The sequence below is a fragment of the Panicum virgatum genome, chromosome 3N (genome assembly GCF_016808335.1).
Source record: "Panicum virgatum strain AP13 chromosome 3N, P.virgatum_v5, whole genome shotgun sequence".
Classification (NCBI taxonomy): Eukaryota; Viridiplantae; Streptophyta; class Magnoliopsida; order Poales; family Poaceae; genus Panicum; species Panicum virgatum.
The window spans coordinates 35,432,916-35,455,136 of NC_053147.1; the positions used below are offsets into that span (position 1 = coordinate 35,432,916).

The 22,221-nt window shown below is 43.5% G+C and overlaps 1 protein-coding gene and 2 long non-coding RNA genes across 3 annotated transcripts; all 3 read left to right on the forward strand.

Annotated features, from left to right (window-relative positions):
- Nucleotides 1-1,835: 1,835 nt before the first annotated feature.
- On the forward strand, nucleotides 1,836-2,938 carry LOC120665834. Its single transcript, XR_005671369.1, has 2 exons — nucleotides 1,836-2,125; nucleotides 2,215-2,938. It is a non-coding gene; the product is annotated as an uncharacterized LOC120665834 (long non-coding RNA).
- Nucleotides 2,939-3,769: 831 nt separating this feature from the next.
- On the forward strand, nucleotides 3,770-7,001 carry LOC120665835. Its single transcript, XR_005671370.1, has 2 exons — nucleotides 3,770-6,601; nucleotides 6,764-7,001. It is a non-coding gene; the product is annotated as an uncharacterized LOC120665835 (long non-coding RNA).
- An 8,658-nt stretch (nucleotides 7,002-15,659) lies between these two features.
- Nucleotides 15,660-17,161, forward strand: LOC120667778 (putative disease resistance protein RGA3). The gene is made up of 2 exons (XM_039947780.1): nucleotides 15,660-15,677; nucleotides 15,875-17,161. The coding sequence occupies exons 1-2, from the start codon at nucleotides 15,660-15,662 to the stop codon at nucleotides 17,159-17,161; spliced, it is 1,305 nt and encodes a 434-aa protein (XP_039803714.1).
- Nucleotides 17,162-22,221: the final 5,060 nt, after the last annotated feature.

Consider the following 22,221-nt stretch of genomic DNA (forward strand, 5'->3'; position numbering starts at 1 on the left):
ATTAGTTGGGTGTAGCTTCCATACACCTGCAAATGACAGCGCAGTGTGGAAGCTTGGCCATATAAAGCAAGCAACATTTGACATTTCAGTGAAAAAGAGTTGTGTTACTTGAAAGCATTTGATTAGAGGAAAGGGTGCCAAAATGAGTACCTTATCTTTGGGTGTATTCGTGTATATGTGATACATATAAACTTGCACCAAGTGTACAGATTTCTTGGGTCAAGTACAATTTATGCACAGAATATAAGCTCAATCAGAAGTCTCGCGTCCGATGCTCTATGCCTGGCTCACACCACCAGGGGCACCAAGCCGGTCCGCCATTCCGCCAACCCCAGTGCGAGGGCCCGGGGGTTCAGATCATCATCACAGGCTCACAGCCGGCAGGCACGGATACTGCTGTGCTGTGCACGGGTGGTAATAGGTTATGACTCTAGTAGTTTCTTCATTAAAATTCTTAAATTTATTAACTCAAAATTATATAAGATTAGAGTTCAATTCTTTTAGGACCCAGTTCTTAAATTTTTCTAATTCAACATCCTGAACCCATTACCGCTCCTTAGTTGTGTATCTCCTAGCTCGTGCAAAAGGCTGGGACATCCATTTATCTAAAAAAAGCTCGTGCAAAAGGCATAGCTAGGAGGGGCATCACCGTATCAACACCACTCGAGGTGCCTGGCCACCTGGTTCGCCTGCGCCACCTCTTGCGCTCCCCCTCACCCACTGTACGGGTCCCTCCCTTTCTTTAATAGATTTGTGGACCTTTTTTTCATTATAATATATGCACCTTATTGTCAGACTATTTTAATGTGAACACTGTGCGTTTGTTTACCAAAAGTGGTGGGGGCCCTGCATGATCATCGCGTGGATTGGAAGGTACGGTAGGAGAGGGGCCAATGCAGTTCTAGCATGTCTCTTTAATAGATTGCGTATTTTCTTCGGTTCGCTCTGATCTATTGAATGAGCTTTGTTTTGATTTTTCTTTTTTTAATTTTGTTCTAAAGATAATTTTTTGCTGGGTGTTGTTAATGCATTCACAAGGGGGAGATTGAGGACCAATGATGGTCACCCGTGTTAAGTAATTGACAACATCGTATGTATTTGATGTATCTCTTGGCTCGTGATGTGAAACTATAGGATGCGTCATAGCAGTCGCCGGCGCGTGGTGAAGGTCAGACGGAAGATTCATGCTGAAAGACTGTGGTGAAGGATGGACGCGAGTAGACTTGGAAAAGCGAAAGGTTCATGCCGAGGGACCAAAACGGTGAAGGGTGAATTCGAGTAGGCCTAGACCGAGGGACTCGAGGAAGCTGTGCGGAGCTATAGGCGGTTTCCATGGTGCATGAAAGAGCAAAAGTACATGGTGATAAAGACAGCGTCAGCCAAGTCGGCAAGGACGATGGCGAGTCAAGTAGGCGGCCCGTGCGGCGGGCGCGCGTGAACGACTCGAAGGTGTCAAGGCTCGGCGGGAGGTCGGACATGCGTCGACATCGGCGGTTTGACCGATTTGACCTCAAAATCGGGGAGTCAGTCATGTCGTGCGGCAGCGTACGAGAGGGTTTGACCTCGAAACCGAGGGAGACGGGTTTGACCGGTTTGGGTCTCAAAACCGGAGGCGGACTTGACGCGGTCAAGGTCCAGGCAGAGGGCACGTGGCTCCATCGGGAAGCTTCCGTCGAGGTGAAGCGAAGTCACGAAGGCGGCGTGTTCATCCAGTGTCTCTACAAAAAGATGGACAAATTTGCCCCTATATGGTCTGGTATTATATTTAATAGCATAGGAATATTTCTGTTTTTTTGGAAGAGACTTGGAGGATAATAAGATGGGGATGGGCAGCCATCCAAACTTGGTGGTTCAGTTCCAATCGCCCCCTCCTCTCTTTAGGTTTTTGTCTTTTCTCCGATCCTCTTCTCCACCTATGAATAGGAATTGAGATAGTTTTTTGAGTTCTCGTATCTCAGATTCATGAGAAAAGAGACCCTTGTCTCCTTGTTCCCTCCAGGTGTTTGATTCGATTCAACTCGTGTTCTTTCCTTCTTAATTTCCGTTGGATTTTTCGAGTCCTTTTATTTCTGTTCGTTCGACTTGCAGACGCGTGAGACTCTGCTTGTCTCCTTGTTCCCTCCAGGTTTTTGATTCGATTCAACTCGTGTTCTTTGCTTCTTAATTTCCGTTGGATTTTTCGAGTCCTTTTATTTCTGTTCGTTCGACTTGCAGACGCGTGAGACTCTGCGCTCCGCGGATATCGCCTGGCAGGCAGCACCAGCGCCGGATCCGCTCCTGGCTGGGCGGGCAGCGCAGTCGGCGCACGGGAGCCCGCAGGTCCTGCCGCTGGAGGAGCAGTCGAGCTCAGGCGGCCGGGCCCAGGCGGAACCGGTCAGCGGCCGCCCGCACAGCTCTGCTGGCGTCGGTGTCCGGTCACCTGGCCGGGTTGGGGCGAGGCAGCCCACAGCACTTGGTGGTCGGTCTTCTCCTGAACGGGACAGCGCGCGGAGGCACAGCAGCACTGCAGCGGATAAAGACGGGGCGCTGAAACACAGGGTTGGGCAGCCGAGCTTCACGCCCGCACGGTGCTCGACGAATTGCCGCGCCGCACCGGTGGACAGCTGCAAGGCGCACGCCAAAGCGACCCAGGAGAAGGAGCAGGTCGGCACAGCAAGGTGTCCACACGCACTCAGACCCAACTCCCAAGTTCAGCGAGGCTTACATGCATTCTTGCTGCGCTCACTTTTGATTGGTTTTTTCAAATGTGAAATGTTGCTTTCATGCTACAGTAAGAACGGTTAGGCAATCATTACTTGCTGAATTAGATATTCACTTAAGCTTTGCATGATTCCTGTAGATTCGTGCACCAAAGCATAATTCTCTCGGTGTGCATGCTATATGTCTGCTCTGTAGAAGTGTTTGTTTTGGAACTAGCGATGCATACTGCTTTTATTCACTGAGATTCTGCCGTAGTGTTTGTTTTGGAACTAGTGATGTATACTGCTTTTGTTCACTTAGAGAACGTACAACGGCCTGTCGAGATCTGTCGACATGCACCATAATTTTGCGAGAAGCCCCCTCGCAATCCGCGACTACGCTCGAGCCGACGTCTCGTTAGTCTACTAGACGCGGCGCATGCTCCAAGGCCAAGAGATGATGGAGGCTCCCATTGTACGGCGCGCTGCGAGGAGACGGCGGATGCATGGATCCCGTGTGCGCGAGGAGGAGGACTCAATTGCCGGCAAAGGTTCGGACCTGCACTCAACAAGTTCTGGTGCCGCCATGGCTGTCCTTCTGCCTCACTATTGAGTTCCCATCCTCTCTCGACAACTAAAATTGAACCCCCTCGTCGCACTGAGTCTCCTCAACCCTTTTACCCCATCAAAACTGCCACTCGAGAGCCGCCACCATACACCATCTTCATCGGCCATCCGTTGACGCCGTAGCCACGCTGCTGGGGTAGTGTTCGGAGGGGAAGAAGTGGGAGAGATGGTGCGCGGGGAGGAGGGGTTGTTCCTGGGCTAGTCCGCCCGTGCCGGGAGGGTTAGCCGGCGCTGCTCCAGACCCAATCTGGTGCTGGCATCGTTGCTGACCGGAGGAAGAAGAAAGGGGAGTTGGCTGGTGAAGGAGAAATAAGTGTAGGGCATGTTTGATAAAAGATTTGGGTTTAAGTCCGGAGAAATAAGGGTAGTGTTGGGAGGTGGGAAAGTTCGGGGGGGGGGGGGGGGGGTTGGGGGTTGTCATTGATAGATCTGAGGACCTATTCGTGAGAAAAAGGTTCTTCTTATGAAGATTGAAAAGTTTCAGAGTTCCGTTTGTGAAAGTGTTTTTTTCTTTTTTCGTTATTATTTTAGAATTAATTATTGTGAACTTTGAAAAATCATAACAAATCATAGAAACCTGCTAAAATGACAAATCCAACTGTTTTGGACTCTATGAGAATGGCTTTACACATTCATGCCATTTGTTCATATAGTTAGTGTATGTTTTGGTTGGGAATAAAATAAAAAAGAAAAGTTTGCCTTCATGAAATGCTAATTCTCAAGATCAGAAGTTAATTAGCCTAATTCTATTTGTTTAACACTAGAGGTGTTAGAGAAACTCGGCCATCATGAATATTTGAATGTGTGTGTATAATATACACGGTTATTTTAAGAGTCATACAAAATATTTGAATGTATTATTCATTCTCTTGTGTATGCAATAAAATGACTACAAAAATCAATTATACACTAAATTACTATAAGTTTGTGTGTAAAAAGATGAATTAATCATCCTGCAGACAATCAAACAGATAACCTATTGTACAAGCTATCTGTTCAGCTGTCTGTTTATAACAAAAAGACAGCAGCTGTCTGCATGGTTGTACTTACCCTTACGTTCTACACTCATCAATTATTTATTTGGATGATTAGTGAGCTGAACTTTCTTTGTGGATTTGCTTGCATTTCAGACAACTTTTAATTCTTGGTTAAGTGAAAGTTTTTTCGGCAATTTAGTAAATCAGCGCTTCCGCTTTGCGTTGTGTCTTGCTCGCATAAATTGACTTTCACTTGCTTCCGTTTTGAGTTGAGTTTCTCCTAACCGTTTCTAGGGTGAACTTGTCACTTGTTGGCTTGTATCATCTTGACGGTTAGAAGAGAAGTGCGTCGGGTTGAATTTGGGACATAGACTTTGTTCTCTTAGAGAATTTTTTAGAGGCTCCCATTCACCCCCTCCGATCGCTTGTCCGGTCCTCCATCTACTTTAACCCTCCTGGGGCCTTTGACTTAAGCTATTGACTCCACCCCTTAGATTAACTATAGGGCTCATATTCTGCCAAACAAATCCCTCGAACTAATTCCTTCCTCACTAAGAAAAACAAGAATTTTAAGGCCCCATTTTGTACATCGATCTATAGCATACTACTTTAACTACATTTTTTGTATTATAAAATTACTTTTTGAGACGAACCTGCACATATAATTTTTCGAACCTGACACCTTAAATGCAACACGCGATTACCGGTCAGTTCAGGATTTTTTTGATCGAGGAAACTGCAGATGCCCTTCTGTAGCAATTGCTGGGAAACATAATGAGTGGGCAGGAGTTTGGCATGACTTGCCAACTGAACCGATGGTGGTGGAGTGAATTACCAGTAAACTCCTAAGGATCTAATGCCAAAGACCAAATCCAATATCTATTCTAGTTTGAACGAGTCTCCCCCATGTCTCAATCATTACTTATGTCATTGTCATAACTTAGAGTTTATTTAGATAGTCTAAAACTAAAGTTTAGTCAATGCTAAAGTTTTTTAAGGAAAAATTTGGTCAATGGTAAAGGATTTTTTTTTTGGAAAACTACATTAGTGATTACAAAGGACAATATCCAAATAATGATCCTTCCTATATGGATAACCAGACTAAACTTTAGCTGTAGTACTAACAAAAATTATTTATACCCATGTATCATGCACGGTGAAAGGATAAAGTTTGGGGAAGGTATTTTGGTATTTTACCTCCCGCTACAAGAAATTCGCTCTGATTGGATTGGTTTGAACTTTGAAGAGTTAATGAACTAAACTAGATTGACAAATTTTTATTCCATATTTAACCCTCCCATTTGAATCATCTAGAGCTATCACTGTACCCAACACAGGTTTCTACTCAGTCCACTCGTAGAGGCATGTGATTGGGACGGGACATGGCCACATGGGGAGACTTGTTCGAAATAGACTAGATACATGGAACATAGTTATGCGAGGTCTGGTAGGAAACCGCGTCAAATGGAGCCTCCTTTCGAAGTGGTTCAGGGAATTGACTCGTGACTTTGTCGTCAGGCAGCATGGTAGCCTAATCCTAAGAGCTACAAAACTAGGTGATCCATTGTTCTTCCTCTGCCACTTCACCTGTACCTGCTCGACCATCTCCTTTTGCAAAAACATCCCATGGCAATTTTTTGGCCAACAGTTCTGACGGGCACCATAACCGTGCTTGGTTGGTTTCTGGCGCCCATCATTCTCTTGCTCTCGAATAAAATCCTTTCTCACCTCGGCTTCGATCCATCTCAAAAGCTCCGAGAGCTGGATGTTCACACCATCCCAAAAATGAAGCAGACGCTGAGAGACATAGAGGAGCAGAGGATGCAGAGGAAAGCGAGAAAAGAGAGATCTGCTGTGAGCACACTTGACAAATTGGCCAAGGATGTGAAATCTGCTTTGTACGAAGCAGAAGACATTCTGGATCTCATAGATTATCACCAAATCAAGAAGAAAAACATCATGGGATATGGCCAGCGTCAAGACAGAAGCTGGCTGGATTACTGGATGCAGCCCATCTCCAAAGCTGTCAGGACATGGATTACCTGTTGCAGGAGGAGCTGGTTTGGGCGATGTGTGCGCAACATTCAAGCTCCTCTACAGCAGTTGGCGAGGAGCTTGCTTCCACTGGGACGAATCCTGCATGCGACCCGGCACGGATCATCAGCTCCAATAATGCTACCAATTTCTCATGCAGCCTCGGTTTCCTTCTTGCACTCGTTAGGTCAATCCATGCTCAACAAGTTAGCCAATGTTGTTGAGATTGCTCGTTATTACCAAAACTTGTCATATGAAGCGGTGGTCGGCATCACAAGTTATCAGGTACAACCTTAGCCCCGTGTCATGTTCCAACTATAGCTTTGAAACTTAATGGATTAATAAACATCATGCATATTATGATTTTTTAACATAGAACATTATTTGCAAACTATGACTTTTGAATCATTATATTTTTCATAAATTTTTTTTGTAACATATGCTTAGAAAAAATGATGGTCAAACTCGTATATTGGAGGCTGGGTACACAACCAATGCAGAACGGTAGTGTGTAAATAGTTGAAGGAGTAGCATTCTAGCTAGCAGCAAATCTCTGAGTGTGGTCTATACTCTAGGTGTGTGTTTGTAATAATTGAGCACTGATGCCTCTCTCTAGAGGGGTTTGAAGCTGGAACTTTTTCCATTATCTAAAAAAAAATCCAGTAGCAAAGCTTGGATTCTTGAATTGTTCTACTCTCAGTGCATTTACTGCTTTGAAATCAAGTGTGAAGTTAGTGTAATGTTTCCTCTCTTAACCCTTGCTGAATATCATATCGGTTGGTCAGTTGTTTTCCTTTGCTCAGCTCTTCTCCATTAAAAGACTTAACATGGATATCCAAGTACCAGCGTCATGTGAAACTATTATTGTGCGGATATGTTAGTTGCTATCGTTATGTGCCAACGTGACAGTAAAAATGCTAATGACAAAAACATGGCTTAGTACTTAAACATTTTCAGGATCTAGCACCTAAACAACATGAGCACAACCTAAAAGAAATGACAAGTACAAGTTTAGATCTAGACCGGCGAGAAGCGGCATCGCAGACGTAGTAGATGCACCGGCCATCTTGGTTGGGGACGAGAGTGGTGTAGGCGCGTCCGTAGTCATTCCCGGCGTGGTCGAGGGTCGTCGCAAGTCTCGCCGGCCTTCGAGACGCCACTGGCACTATCCAGGGACGGCAATAGCGGGTTGGCGACGGCCTTCAGGAGGCTCCAGCGCCGCCACAGATCGAGCGGCTGTAGTGGGGCGGCTAGGGTTTGGACTAGGTTAGACTAAAACTCCAAAAGCCAGGCTCCACTACTTATTATGGCGCTGGGCGACCTGGGGCCGCAACCAAGTGTATGGTTGCGCCTCCGATCAGGTTGCAGAACGGGATCACGGCGTCCTTATTTTTTTTTCTATTTTTCTTATTTTCTGCATTTTCGGCGTTTTTGACTACCAAAAATTCCAACATTCTCCCCTTTGGTCTAAAGTCCGATAACTAATGCCATACTTAAAGTAGAGTTGTACAAGAGGCAGTGAGTTACTATATAGAACGAATCCCACTACAACATAGTTGTCTACAATGCACACAACTACTTTATCTTATGGGAGGTGGTTGTCTTACGACCCTTTAACTCCAAGATCACAGGCTATCCGATAATCCCATGCTGGCAATAAGCTCATGAATAGTATTGGGAGGTAAGCCTTTCGTTAGTGGATACGTGAGCATTTCCTTAGTGCTTATATGCTCTAACTCAATAGTATGATCTTGGATTCTATCCTTCACAACAAAATACTTAATCTCGATGTGCTTGGCAGCGCCACTCGACTTGTTGTTAGCATAGAAAACGGCGGCCATATTGTCGCAGTACAATCTTAGTGGTTCACTTATGCGTCCACAACTCTTAGTTCGGGAATAAAACCCTTAAGCCACACAGCTTGCCCTACGGCCTCATAACATGCTACAAACTCAGCCTGCATCGTAGATGCTGCAGTAAGCGATTGTTTGGAACTTTTCCATGAAATCGCTCCATTCGCAAGTGTGAAGACATAATCTGATGTCGACTTTTTAGTGTCAACACATCCTACAAAGTCGGCATCTGAATACCCAACTACTTCTAAATTCCTTGTTCTCTTATATGTGAGCATGTATTCCTTAGTGCCCTGCAAATAATGCAGAACTTCTTAACCGCTTTCAAGTGGTCCATGCCCAGATTAGACTGAAATTTGCCAAGCATCCCGGTAATAAATGCTAAGTCAGGGCGCGTGCACACTTGTGCATACATAAGATTTCCGACAGCTAAAGCATATGCAATCATTCTCATTTGATCAATTTCTAACTGATTCATGGGACTCTGAGATAGCCCAAACTTATCACCCTTAACAACTGGAGCAGTTGTGCTTCAACATTTGTGCATATTGTATCTTTAAGAACTTTCTCTATGTAAGCTTTTTTGAGATAGTCCTAATGCACCCTTGGACCTATCTCAGTGTATCTCAATGCCCAGAACATAAGAGGCATCACCAAGATCCTTTATGTCAAAGTTCAATGAGAGAAATCTTTTTGTCTCATACAACAAGTTCTTATCACTGCAAGCTAATAGGATGTCATCCACGTAAAGCACGAGGATGATAAAAGAGCTCCCCTTGATCTTAATATATCTGCAGTTGTCCACTACATTTTCGACAAAGCCTGATTTCTTAATTACTTCATCAAACTTAAGATACCATTGTCTGAACGCTTATTTTAATCCATAAATGAATTTCTTTAGTTTGCATCCTAACTGTACCTTACCTTCCATAACAAAACCTTCCGGTCGTGCCATCTATACATTCTCATGCAAATCACCTTTTAGGAACGCAGTCTTAACGCCCATCTGATGTAACTCGAGATCGAAATGTACTAATAGAGCCATAACGATTCTGAATGAGTCTTTCTTTGAGACCGGTGAGAAGGTTTCTGTATAATCGATTCCTTCTCTCTGTGTGAATCCCTTAGCCACAAGTCATGCTTTAAACCGTTCGTTTTTTCCTTTGAAGTCATACGTTTTGTAGACCCACTTACAACCTACTTTCTTAGCTCCTTCAGGAATTTCTACCAGGTCCCAAACCTTATTCGTGCTCATGGATTTCAATTCTTCTTCCATGGCCTCAATCCACTTGTGGGAGTATTCACTACTCATGGCTTCCTTAAACGAGTTCGGATCATCAAGCTTCCCCATATCGTGACCTTCACTTAAATACATGAAATCTTCTGAGACAGTTGATTTCCTTTCTCGTCCTGATCTTCCTAGAGATTGTGGTTCTGCTACAGGAATAGGCACAGCTACTTGCTCTTGCTCTGCCTCCTGAGTCCCATCAGCAGCCTGATCCTGTGGTTGCTCAATAGGTTATGCCACAATTTCATTTTGATTCTCATTATTTATAGGCACATCCTCATGCTCGCTTACGACATGTGTTCTCTCCACATTAACTTCTGGAGGATCAGCTACCTGAGTCGATGTTGTAAACTGAGTCGTAGGCACATAATAATTTTGAGTCATCAGAGTGGAGTCATGAGTCTGCATTTCCTCAAGATCAATTTGCCTAGGCTCAATGCACCCATTTTCCTCTAAGAAGACAGCATGCATTGTCTCAACAAACTTAGTGGTACCCTTAGGACAATAAAATTATTATCCCTTTGATTTTTCTGAATAACCAATGAAGTAGCAGCTTTCTGTCTTAGGATCTATTTTTTCCAAGGGATGGATTAAATAATTTCGGCTCTGCTGCATAACCCCAAACATGCATATAATTCATGCTGGGTTTCCTACCAGTCCAGAGCTCATAAGGGGTCTTAGGGACTGACTTACTAGGAACACGGTTACTTATGTGTGCGGTAGTCTTTAGTGCTTCCATCCATAAACTCATTGCCAATGTAGAGTTGCTGAGCATACTGCGCACCATGTTCATTAGGGTGCGGTTTCTTCTCTCAGCTACTCCATTTTGCTAAGGTTCACCAGGAGTGGAATATTGAGCTACTATTCCATTTTCTTGAAGGAACATAGCAAAGGGACCCGTGATTTGTCCATATGTGGCATGTATCCCATAATATTCGCTCCCTCTGTCTGATCTTACCACTTTAATCTTCAACTAATGCTGATTTTCTACTTCATCTTTGATGATTTTAAACTTATCAAGTGCTTTAGACTTTTCTCTTATAGGGTTAATATAACCATAACGGGAGAAATCATCAGTGAATGTGATGAAATAACTAAACCCATCCACTGATCTTACGTTAAATGGACCGTAGATGTCAGTGTGAATTAATTCTAATAATCCTGAACTGCGCTTAGCTCCATCCTTTTTAATTTGTCTTGCAAATTTCCCTTAATACAGTCAACGCATTGAACTAAGTCAGAGAACTCTAATTTAGGGAGTATCTCTTCTCTAATGAGACACTCCATTCTCCCCTTCGAAATATGGCCTAAACATGAGTGCCATAATTTTGATGAAGTCTCATTACCTCTCTTGCACTTATGGTTGATATCACTTACATTCATCAAAGAGATGTAACTATGGGACAATAAATAAAGCTCATCATGTAAATGTGCATAGCAAACTGTATCACCATCACAACTTATTACACATCTATTGTTCCCAAAAGTGAACGAATAACCATCTCGATCCAATTTAGAAATAGAAATTAAGTTTCTCTAAATGGATGGAACATGAAGGACATCTAATGAACGAAGTGTGAAGCCGTTGTGAAGTGATAACTGAAGAGTCCCAATGGCCTCCACTTCTACTTCAACCCCATTTGTGACTCGGAGCTTTCGTGTCCCCCTTCTTAGAGTCCACGTGCCAGACAATCCCTATGGGGAATTAGTAACATGAACAGTGGCGCCTGAGTCAATCCACCAAGTCGTACTTAATGGAAAATATGCATAAAAGGACTCATCAACTAAAGAAATTATGTCATCATTACCATTCTTAATGCACCACTTCTTGAAGCGATCACATTACTTTGTGATGTGGCCCTCTTGCTTACAATGGTAGTAGTGGGAGGTCTTAGTGGAGGAGCCATCTTGGTTAGGAGCATCATAGGTTTTCTTACCCTTCTTATCCTTCTTGGAGCGGAAGACCCCGTTGTTGTTCTTGCGACCACCTTGTCTAAGGTGGTTGACAAGATCAAGGTCTAAGAGCGAAGCCTTTCCTCTTCTTGGGCACACTTACACAAGTGTGGTTATGTCCCACTGCTTATCACTCCCACTGTAGTTTACCTTCAAAGGCCCAAAAACTGGTGGGAGTGAGATCATGATGTGGTGAAGCAGTGTAGCATCATTAAGGGAGCAATCTAGGTTCTTAAGCTTATCTCGGATGTTCACCATCCCCATAATGTGCTCTCTGGCATTACCTTGCCCATTGTACTTAGCGAACATGAGCTGGGGCAGGAGACTACTCGTGTTGGCCTTTATAGAGCCCTTAAAGTACTCCTCAATGCTCGTCATGAAACTCTTTGCACTCTTAGGCTCCTTCTCAAGAGCTCCCCTAATTGTGGAACTGATGGTCAAATCCATGACCATGTGAGCAACTCTGTTAGAGCGCTCCCAACACTCCTTTTCCTTCTCATAAGCAGCAGTGCGCTCAGCAAGGGTTGTGTCATCAGTCCCTTGTGCAACTGGTGCTACAGGAGCTTTGTCTCTCATGGAATGATCCTTATCCATCATCATGACCAAAATTAGCTGGATCTCACGACTCCACTTTGCGAAGTTATCACCTAACAGCTTGTTCCACACCATTGACATAAGCTATGATGATGGCAGCAGTGGGATCTGAGTATCAGAAAAAAATAGAGTTTAATCACTAATGACAACATAATGAATAAATGAATTAATCAGCGTTGGCCAGATTAAAACATGAACAAAGCAATTTGCAACACCGTTGGGCAGTAACAAATAAAAGAACTGTTGGGCAGAAACAAAGTAACTTAGCATAATGAATGCAGCAGAAATTTAATTTTGCATCACTGTTGGGCAGAAGCAAAATAAACTTAAATTTAAACTAAGCATCTCATGGCAATTATTTAATAACAACATTGGTCAGAAATTAAATAAATACTCAAAATAAACTTAAAATTTTTTGAATAAAATTGACATTGGTTCCATTTTCTCATGATTTTACTCAGTGTAGAATGCTCAAAATAAATTTACTTAGTGCCCATCTGGAAAATAAAGCAAAATACACTGAAAAAACAGCTCAGAAATGAATAAAACGGGCGGGGCGGCGAATCAGCCCAGCCGCGCCGCCCTCTCGACCCACCCGCCGGGGCCAGCAGCCCAACAGGCAATGGCTGGACTGCCAAACCCCCCCCCCCCAGCCCAGAAATCCTATACATCTTTGCTGCTGCTTGCTGCAGCTTTGCCGCTACAGCTTGGTGCTGCTGGGCTACGGCCGCTGCTAGCCTTCCACGCTGCGCGCAGTCACCGTTCACTGTAGCCAGAGAAGAAACGTGAAGCTCGTCGGAGAAGCACACTATTCAACATTTCTATTTTAGTATTATCAACATTTTACGTTTCCAATTTCAACATTTTGTCTTCATAGTTTCAATATTTTAAAAGTCAAATGTTGAACATGTTTAACTAAATGTTGAGCTAATTCTATCAAAATATTGAATATATTTGTAGTAGATAATTGGGCCAAAAGTGGACTTTAAAGGGCTTATCTATCTTCCAGAAGATAGATAGGATCCCCCAGCCTCCCCCCATGGTGAAGCAATCTGAGCCGTTGATCTTAAAAACTCTCAATCCGACGGCCGTGAGTGAATTTCAGAGGTATGAAAAGGAGAACTCATCTAGGGAAACCTAACCCTAACTCATTTCTCCTCCCTCACTTCTCCACACCGCAGCCAAGGCCGGCGGCCAGTGCGCCGCCGCCCTCCTCATGCGGCCCTCTGTGCCACCCCCGGCTCCCCTCATGGCTGTGCTGCCGGCGCTCCCCGGTACGGCCCAAGCGCCGCCGTGGCTATGATGCCACGTGTGGGTGCGGCCGGCCGGTGCTGGGTCGTTGCCGGTCCTTGGTGCCACCCTTGCGGCTTCCTGATCCGCGGTTCGGTGGGACACGGAGTGCGCCGCTGGTCCTAGCACCTCACGGCACCATGGCACCAACGGCGCATCCACAGCATGCCTTGCCACGACGCCATCCATCTTTTTTTTGTTTCGGCCATTGGAGCTCAGTGGCCCAGTATCTTATGGTGCGCCGCCCCGCGTGGCCTCATCGCAAGCCGCCGTGCGGCACCTGGCCAGTACGTCATGTGGAAAGCCGGGCGCCGCCGTGGGGTGCACTCTTTTTTATGTTGTTGTGTTTGTGAGTTTTTATGCTGAAATCTTATGGCTTTCGAATTTGAGTTGGGGATTTGTCTTTTCTCATGGGCAGGTACTTTGGATATGAGGTTCTTTTTCACGTTCCTTATCTTGAAGGTCTAGTATTAATCTAGTATTAATCATGCGAGATCTACACTTAGAACTAATAGATCTATACTAAACATGTACAAAAACTTAATGGAGAACGTAAAACACTTAGACCAAGAACTAAAACCAACCAAGATCCAAAACTTGACTAGATCTAGGGTTCTAATGGCTCACGGAGTAGGTGCTTAGGTGAAAGATACCAAATGTAGGAAAAACATGGATTAACACTTAAACATTTCCAGGATCTAGCACCTAAACAACATGAGCACAACCCAAAAGAAATGACAAGTACTAGTTTAGATCTAGACCGGCGAGAAGCAGCATCACAAATGTAGTATATGCACCGGCCATCTTGGTTGGGGACAAGAGCGACATAGGCACGTCCGTAGTCGTTCCCAGTGTGGTCGAGGGTCGTCGTGGGTACCTCCGGCCTTCAGGACGCCACCGGTACTATTCAGGGATGGCAACGGCGGGTTGGCAACAGCCTTCAGGAGGCTCCAGCGTCGCCAAGGATCGGGCGGCTGTAGTGGGGCGGCTAGGGTTTGGACTAGGTTAGACTAAAACTCTAAAAGTCGGGCTCCACTATTTATTATGGCGCTGGGCGACCTGGGGCCACAACCTACGGTTGCGCCTCCGATAAGGGCGCGGAACAGGATCATGGCGTCCTTATCCTTTTTCCCCTTTTTTCTTATTTTCTGCATTTTCTGCGTTTTTGACCACCAAAAATTCCAACAGAGTTATGGAAGATTTATATATAGACTGAAATCCAGGAATGCCTCAAGCTGCTGTTTCCAACATGTAAATATAATTATAAAATCATATAGAGCGTAACATTTTGGGTAGTACTTTAGTTTCACATGCATCAAGAAGAAGATTACCATCTAGGGAGGTCCGTGTGGTCGAGCTCAATTAGATGAGGGATAATCTTATCTCATCTTGCTTCGAGGGAGGAAGCTCATGGACAGAAGACAGATAGACAGCGTGAAGTCAACAATCAGACCAGCAGGGATCAGTACATATGCCTTAGAATTCCTTTGCCTAATTTTTTCCTTTCAGTTCTCATAAGTCTTTAATATATACAGATAGTAGGAAAAAAATCAAAACTTGACCGACTGCGTCACAGTGCTCAAAACAGAAAATAACATCATCAGCTAAATGACATCATAATTACTATCAGAGCATTTCTTATATAATACCCAGATAGTAATTATGCCATGAATGATTTCCTCTTGATCTCTAATAGCAGTTGATTTTCAGACCATTGCGATGAAGAGTCTAATTTACCTCATTCAACAACTTTTTAGGTTATCTTCAAAATGCTAACAGAAGGAAAGAAATATTTTACATAAGTTAACGAAAATTTCACATGTTTTTGTGATACAATTTGGTAGTTAAATATGTTTTTCCATGTTAATTCTTAAATTGCTCATATTGCAACATTACTATGTTATTAAGGTTCCATATAATCAATTCAATACTGTATCCATACGTGGGTGGTCATGCAAGTATGATTGCACGCATTCTGGAAACAAAATTTGAATGGGGGGGGGGGGGGCAATACACTAAGAGAGTACAAATTGAGCATGTGGCTCTCCCTGCGTCTTGCAGGAAGATGACATCACAGTAGATTTTTCCCTGCCTATTATTGCTCGCTGGAACTTGCGGAAAAGAATAGTAGAGCTCGAAAATGTTGTCACTGACGCGAAGAAATCGGACTTTTTGAACCAGCAAAGCAGAACTGGACAGAATAATAATGCCAACATCAATAGGAGAAGCATTAGATCAAGTACCACACGGAAGGTATTTGGTCGTGATATAGACCGTGATAAGATCACAAGTATACTCCGTGCGGAACCAGATGATGATGCACCAAGCAGTAGTAGCAGTGAATGTTATTCTGTGGTATGCATACATGGCATTCCAGGGTCTGGTAAAACTTCGATCGGATCATGCTCATTCATGTTTCTGAGACTTTCAGAGTAGATGATATACTGCATGATATGCTTGAGGAGATGACAAAAAAAAAGGCACTCTGATATTATTGATTGTAAAGAGCTCCAAGCAAAGTTGGTGGAAGAATTGAGAGGCAGACGTTTCTTGTTGGTTCTGGATGATCTGTGGGTGAAGGATGAGAATCATCAGGACCTGGAGGAGATACTTGCTCCATTAAATGTTGGGAAGAGAGGAAGCAAAATCCTGGTGACTGCCCGAAACAAAGAGGCATCTCTAGGTGCTAAGAGGCTTATTTCAATATCTGATCTGGATGAGGAACAATACTTCTTAATGTTCATGCATTATGCTTTAGACAGTACAATTTATGATGATCGAAAATATATACCAATTGGGAGAAAGATTGCTAAAAAGTTATGCCGTTCACCTATTGCAGCAGTAACAGTGGCAGGTCAGCTTTGGAGAAACCCAGATATCAGTTTTTGGGAAACAGCCGCGAGACTTGACATGTTGAATAAGACCAAGGGAGCTCTATGGTGGAGCTATCAACAACTCGATGTGGACGTTAGGCGATGCTTTGAATACTGGAATATTTTCCCAAGAAGATATGAGTTGGAACGTGATAAGCTAGTTCATATGTGGATTGCGCAAGGCTTTGTGAAGGCCATTAATGCAAGAGAGGAGGAGAATGTAGAAGATGTGGGTCAAGACTACTTTCATGACTTGCATTCATGTGCATTTCTCCAACTAAAAAGGAAGACAAGTTCTGACTTTAGTTCTGGAGAGTACTTCACGGTTCATGATTTACTTCATGACTTAACTGAGGCTGTTGCTGGGAGTGATTGTGTTAGAATTAAGAGAGGTGCTGTGGGAAAAATTCCTAAATATGTTCGGCATCTTTGCATTGAGTCCTACAGTGAAACTGTATTCCCGGAGCAAATTTTGGAGTTGGGAAACTTGAGCACTCTAATCATGTGCTACTCTGTCAATAAGATCAGTCAAGATGATTTTAAGCGTGTGCTCATGCGACTAAGGAAGCTGCGGGTGGTGCAATTGGACATGGAATGGTTGCACATGATCCCAGCCTGTATCGGTCAACTTAAACATCTACGCTACCTTGGTATTTCTTCACCCCCTCCCAACAGTATAACTTTGCCAGCTGAATTTACCATGCTTTATCATCTACAGGAGCTCTCTGTTCCACCAAACACTCTTTTGCTTTGTGACTCCATGGATAAAATGGCTAACCTTGTCAACTTGCGTCACATGGTCTCGTGGTATGGGTTCAACTTCCCAAATGTTGGAAGGCTTGCATCGCTGCAATCTCTTTATCACTTTTACGTGAAAAATGAGAAGGGGTATGAAATACAACAGCTGGAGCACCTGAACAACCTTCGAGGAAAACTTTTCATCGAATGCCTCAAAATGTTAGGAGCAAGGAGGAAGCTCTCCAAGCCAGGCTAGCTGACAAGGTACACTTAACAGAGCTGACACTGCAGTGGGGCGGTATGGATGAAATCTCTAGGAGGAAGAAAAACGCGATAGAGGAACTGCGGAACGTCTTCTTTCCTGTGACACCTGCCAATCTGCCCAATCGGAGAAGTCGCCATCAGAATTGCTTTCTTGAACTTCAAGCAGAGGTACTTGAGGGCCTCCATCCACCACCCCAAATTACGTCACTTTGCATTCGGGACTACAGTGGTCGGAGATACCCAAGTTGGTTGACAGAAGGACTGGACAATACTGGTTGGAACAGCACAGATGTTCCAGACATGCAAGATCTTATGTTCTGGGATTGTGATGGACCTCCTCCACCCAAGATTGGTGAGCATTTCGTTAATCTGCGGATTCTCACAATCGCTGGCTGCACTTGGGAATCTTTGCCTAATAACTTGGACCGACTGCCATCGCTACACGAATTGAACATTCAAGACTGTCCAAATATCGAGTCGCTGCCATTGCTACCTCGATCCCTAACAATGTTTATTCTTGCTGATTGCAACCACTCCCTTACATCTAGCTGCCAGACAGAAGGTCACCCAAATTGGCGGAAGATAAAGCATATCGCTGAGAAACATATACGTAGGAAACAGACATTACTAGAAAACAGGCCAAAGGTCCTAGCCAAAGATACCAACTGCTGTTGCAATCGGTACTAATGCCACGCATAAGTACCGGCTGCAAAAGCAGTTGGTACCTTTGGCCAGCGGCGATCAAAGATAAGGTGTTTGGTACCGGGTTAAAGCATCACCCGGTACCAAAACTTCAATATAGGAACCGGTTAGTGCCACCAACCGGTACCAAAAGCACATGGAGGAATAGGTACCGGTTGGTGGAACCAACCGGTGCCTAAAGGGTGGACAATGACACCGGATTTTGCCATGGCCCGGTGCCGCCACGTGCCCACAACAAAGGCACCGGTTAGTAACATCAACCGGTGCCTATGCCTTTTGTTTGGCACCGGTTGTTGAGCACCAACCGGTGCCTTTGAGCCACGCCTATAAATACCCCAACCCCTCCCCACTCCAAGCTGCCGTGAACTCACTGTTTATGGCAACTGAGTGAGGGGACGAGAGGCGATTTTTTTTTCTTCAAAAAAGGTTAGTTATTTTTCTCCATAACTTAGCAATTGGTTTTTAGAAGCAGTTATCATTTAATTTATTTGATAAGTGAATAGTATCTATTTATTATAGTTATAAGCATTATCAATTATATATTTGAATTCAAATTTAATATAGTATGAATGTATTATTTGTACACTACAATGATGTATATTAATGTATTTGTGGACCTAGATGAGTCGGCAATGGATGTACATGGCCGATCGGTATTCAAAGGAGTTCATTGATGGCGTGCATGAATTCATAGAAGCGGCTGAGAAACACAAGTATGATGGTTTCGTTCGTTGTCCATGCAAATTCTGTAAGAATGAGAAGGATTACTCATCATCAAGAACCATCCATAGTCACTTGTTCAATAGTGGTTTCATGCCGAACTACTATGTTTGGACCAAGCATGGCGAAAGAGGAAATGAGCTGGATAATAATGTAGAAGAAGAGGACATGATTCCTGACTTTGCAGCCAATTATAATTCCTTTTTCAACGACACTGCAATGGGTGAGCCTGAAGAAGATACTGAAGGATACGTTGTAGAAGATGATCTTGGTCAGATGCTGCGCGAAGCTGAGGAAGGTTGCGAAACAGAAAAGGAATCGAGAGATCTGAAGCGTATGTTGGAGGACTACAGAACATTGTTGTACCCTGATTGCAAACAAGACCAAAAGAAGTTGGGTACCATATTGGAATTATTGCAATGGAAGGCATCAAATGGTTTGTCTGACAAGGGATTCGAGGAGTTGCTGAAAATTATTAAAAACTTACTCCCTGTGGGTAACACCTTGCCGGAGACAACATACGAGGCAAAAAAAGTTGTTTGTCCTTTAGGATTAGAGGCACAGAAGATACATGCTTGTCCTAATGACTGCATCCTATATTGAGGTGAGTATGAAAATTTGGATTCATGCCCTGTATGCAACGCATGCCGGTATAAGATCCCTCGAGATGATCCAGGCGACATTGAGGGGATGCGTGTCAAGAAGAGGGTGCCTGCCAAGGTGATGTGGTATTTTCCTCTAATACCACGTCTGAAACGTTTGTTCATGAACAAAACGAATGCTAAATTGATGCGATGGCACAAAGAAGAACGTAAGCAAGACAATATGTTGAGACACCCCGCTGATGGGTCGCAGTGGAGAAAAGTGGACAGAACATTCCCAACATTTGCAAATGAAGCGAGGAATATAAGGTTCGGCTTAAGTACGGATGGCATGAATCCTTTCGGTGAGCAGAGTAGTGGTCATAGTACCTGGCCTGTAACACTCTGTATATACAACCTTCCTCCCTGGTTGTGTATGAAGCGGAAATTCATTATGATGCCGGTGCTTATCCCCGGCCCGAAGCAACCCGGTAACGATATAGATGTGTATCTGAAACCACTGATTGAGGATCTTCTATTGTTGTGGAAAGATGAGGGTGTTCGTATGTGGGATGCGCACGCAGAGGATCATTTTAACCTGCGTGCATTGCTTTTCGTAACCACCAACGATTGGCCAGCACTAAGTAACCTCTCCGGACAATCCAATAAGGATTATAGGGCATGCACCCATTGTTTAGAAGAAACCGACAGCATGTACCTCAAGCACTGTAGGAAGATCGTGTATATGGGTCATCGTCGATTTCTTCCGATCAAGCACCCATTAAGGAGGAGGCATGCTCACTACGATGGAAAGGCAGATCATCGTACCAAGCCTAGGCACCGTTGTGGGAAAATGGTGTTTGAAATTGTCAAAGATATAAAAGTAGTATTCGGAAAAGGACCCAACAGCAAATCAGTGCAGAGTGATGACAGACGTGCACCTATGTGGAAGAAGAAGAGTATTTTTTGGGAGTTACCTTATTGGGAAGTCTTAGACGTCCGCCACGCAATTGATGTGATGCACCTAACAAAAAATCTTTGTGTGAACCTTCTAGGTTTCCTTGGTGTATACGGTAAGGCAAAGGATACATTGGAAGCGCGGCAAGATCTTCAACGTATGAAACAACAGGCCGCCCTACATCCAGAAAAAAGGATAAAGGACGTCATTATCTAGGTCCTGCGTGCTACACTCTTAGTAAGGAAGAGAAGCAAAGTATGTTCGACTGTTTGAACAGTATCAAGGTCCCATCAGGCTACTCTTTGAATATAAAGAGGCTACTGAACTTGAAAGAGAAGAAATTCGCACACGTAAAGTCCCATGACTGTCACGTGTTAATGACACAATTGATTCCAATTGCACTTAGAGATATTCTACCATCTAATGTTCGAGCAACAATCATAAAGTTATGCGCATTTCTCAACACAATTTCTCAGAAGGCAATCGATCCATCGAGTTTAAGCAGGCTACAAGAGGATGTTGTCCAAAGTTTAGTCAGTCTTGAAATGATATTTCCTCCATCATTCTTCAATATTATGATGCATCTTCTAGTTCACCTGGTCAAAGAGATTGGTATTCTCGGTCCTGTTTTCCTTCATAATATGTTCCCTTTTGAACGATACTTTGCAGTACTAAAGAAATACATTCGTAATCGGGCTCGTCTAGAAGGAAGCATTGCGAAGGGTTACGTCACAGAGGAGGTCATTGAATTTCGTGTTGACTATGTGGAAGAACTCTGCCCAATTGGGATTCCAGTATCACGTCATGAGGGGCGGCTGATTGGAAAGGGCACACTTGGAAGAAAATCAGTAAATGCCACAGATCATGCCACATTGAGCAAAGCACATCTCACAGTTCTGCAACAATCAGCCTTGGTGGCTCCATACATGGAGGAGCACATGCAAATTGTGCAAAGTATATACCCTTTGAAGTCTGAGACATGGATTACAAAACATCATAACGATACATTCGCCACCTGGTTGCAGAAGGAAGTCATGGCCAACGATCAAATTCATGAGCAGCTAGCTTGGCTGGCCAGGGGTCTGGCAAATTCAATCCTGATGTACCAAGGATATGAAATTAATGGTTACACATTTTATACATGAGCCCAAGATAACAAGAGCACCAATCAAAATAGTGGTGTCCGTATAGATGCCACCGACTCTAGTGGCCAAACGAACTCATATTTTGGTTACATTGAAGAGATCTGGGAACTCGACTATGGGCCGTTGAAGATACCTCTATTTCGTTGTCAATGGGTTAAACTCACAGGAAAAAGTGTCGAGATCGACGAGTACGGAATGACAACGGTAGACCTCAAAGAGCTTGGCTATCGAGACGAACCATTCGTCCTAGCTAAAGATGTCACTCAAGTTTTCTATGTGCAGGACATGTCTAGCAAAACGAGAAAGGACAAGTCTAGGAATAAATCAAGTTTTGTAGGTGCCGGAGATGAGGCAAAGCGCCATATTGTTCTGGCAGGAAAAAGAAAAATTGTGGGAGTCGACGATGTCACAGATGAAGAAGAATACAATAAGGTTGAAGATATGACTCCGTTCGCAGTGGAGGTTGACACAAGTATTCTTTGAGCCGAAGAGGAGGCTCCGTACGCACGTCATGATCATAATGAAGGGACGATTGTAAAGCGAACCATAGTTAATATTCCCTTAGTTGAATGATCATGTCTTGTAATATTTTCTGTGAACATTATTAGATTTCTTATGCAATTATTTGATTTATTATGCAATTAAAATAATTAGTTATGCACCTAAATGATTTGTTATGTAGTAATTAAAATTATTGTACATTTAAATGATTTATTATTGTGCACCTAAAACCATAGTTAATATTTTCTTAGTTGAATGATTTACTAGGCAGTTAATAAATTTATTGAGCCAATAACAAATTTATTAGACAATTATTTTAACTATTAGACAATTATTTAAATTATTAGATAATTATCTGATTTTCTAGGCAATTATCAGATTTATTATGCAAATATCAGATTTATTACGAATTATGAGGCAATTAATAGATTTACAAGAGAAAAAG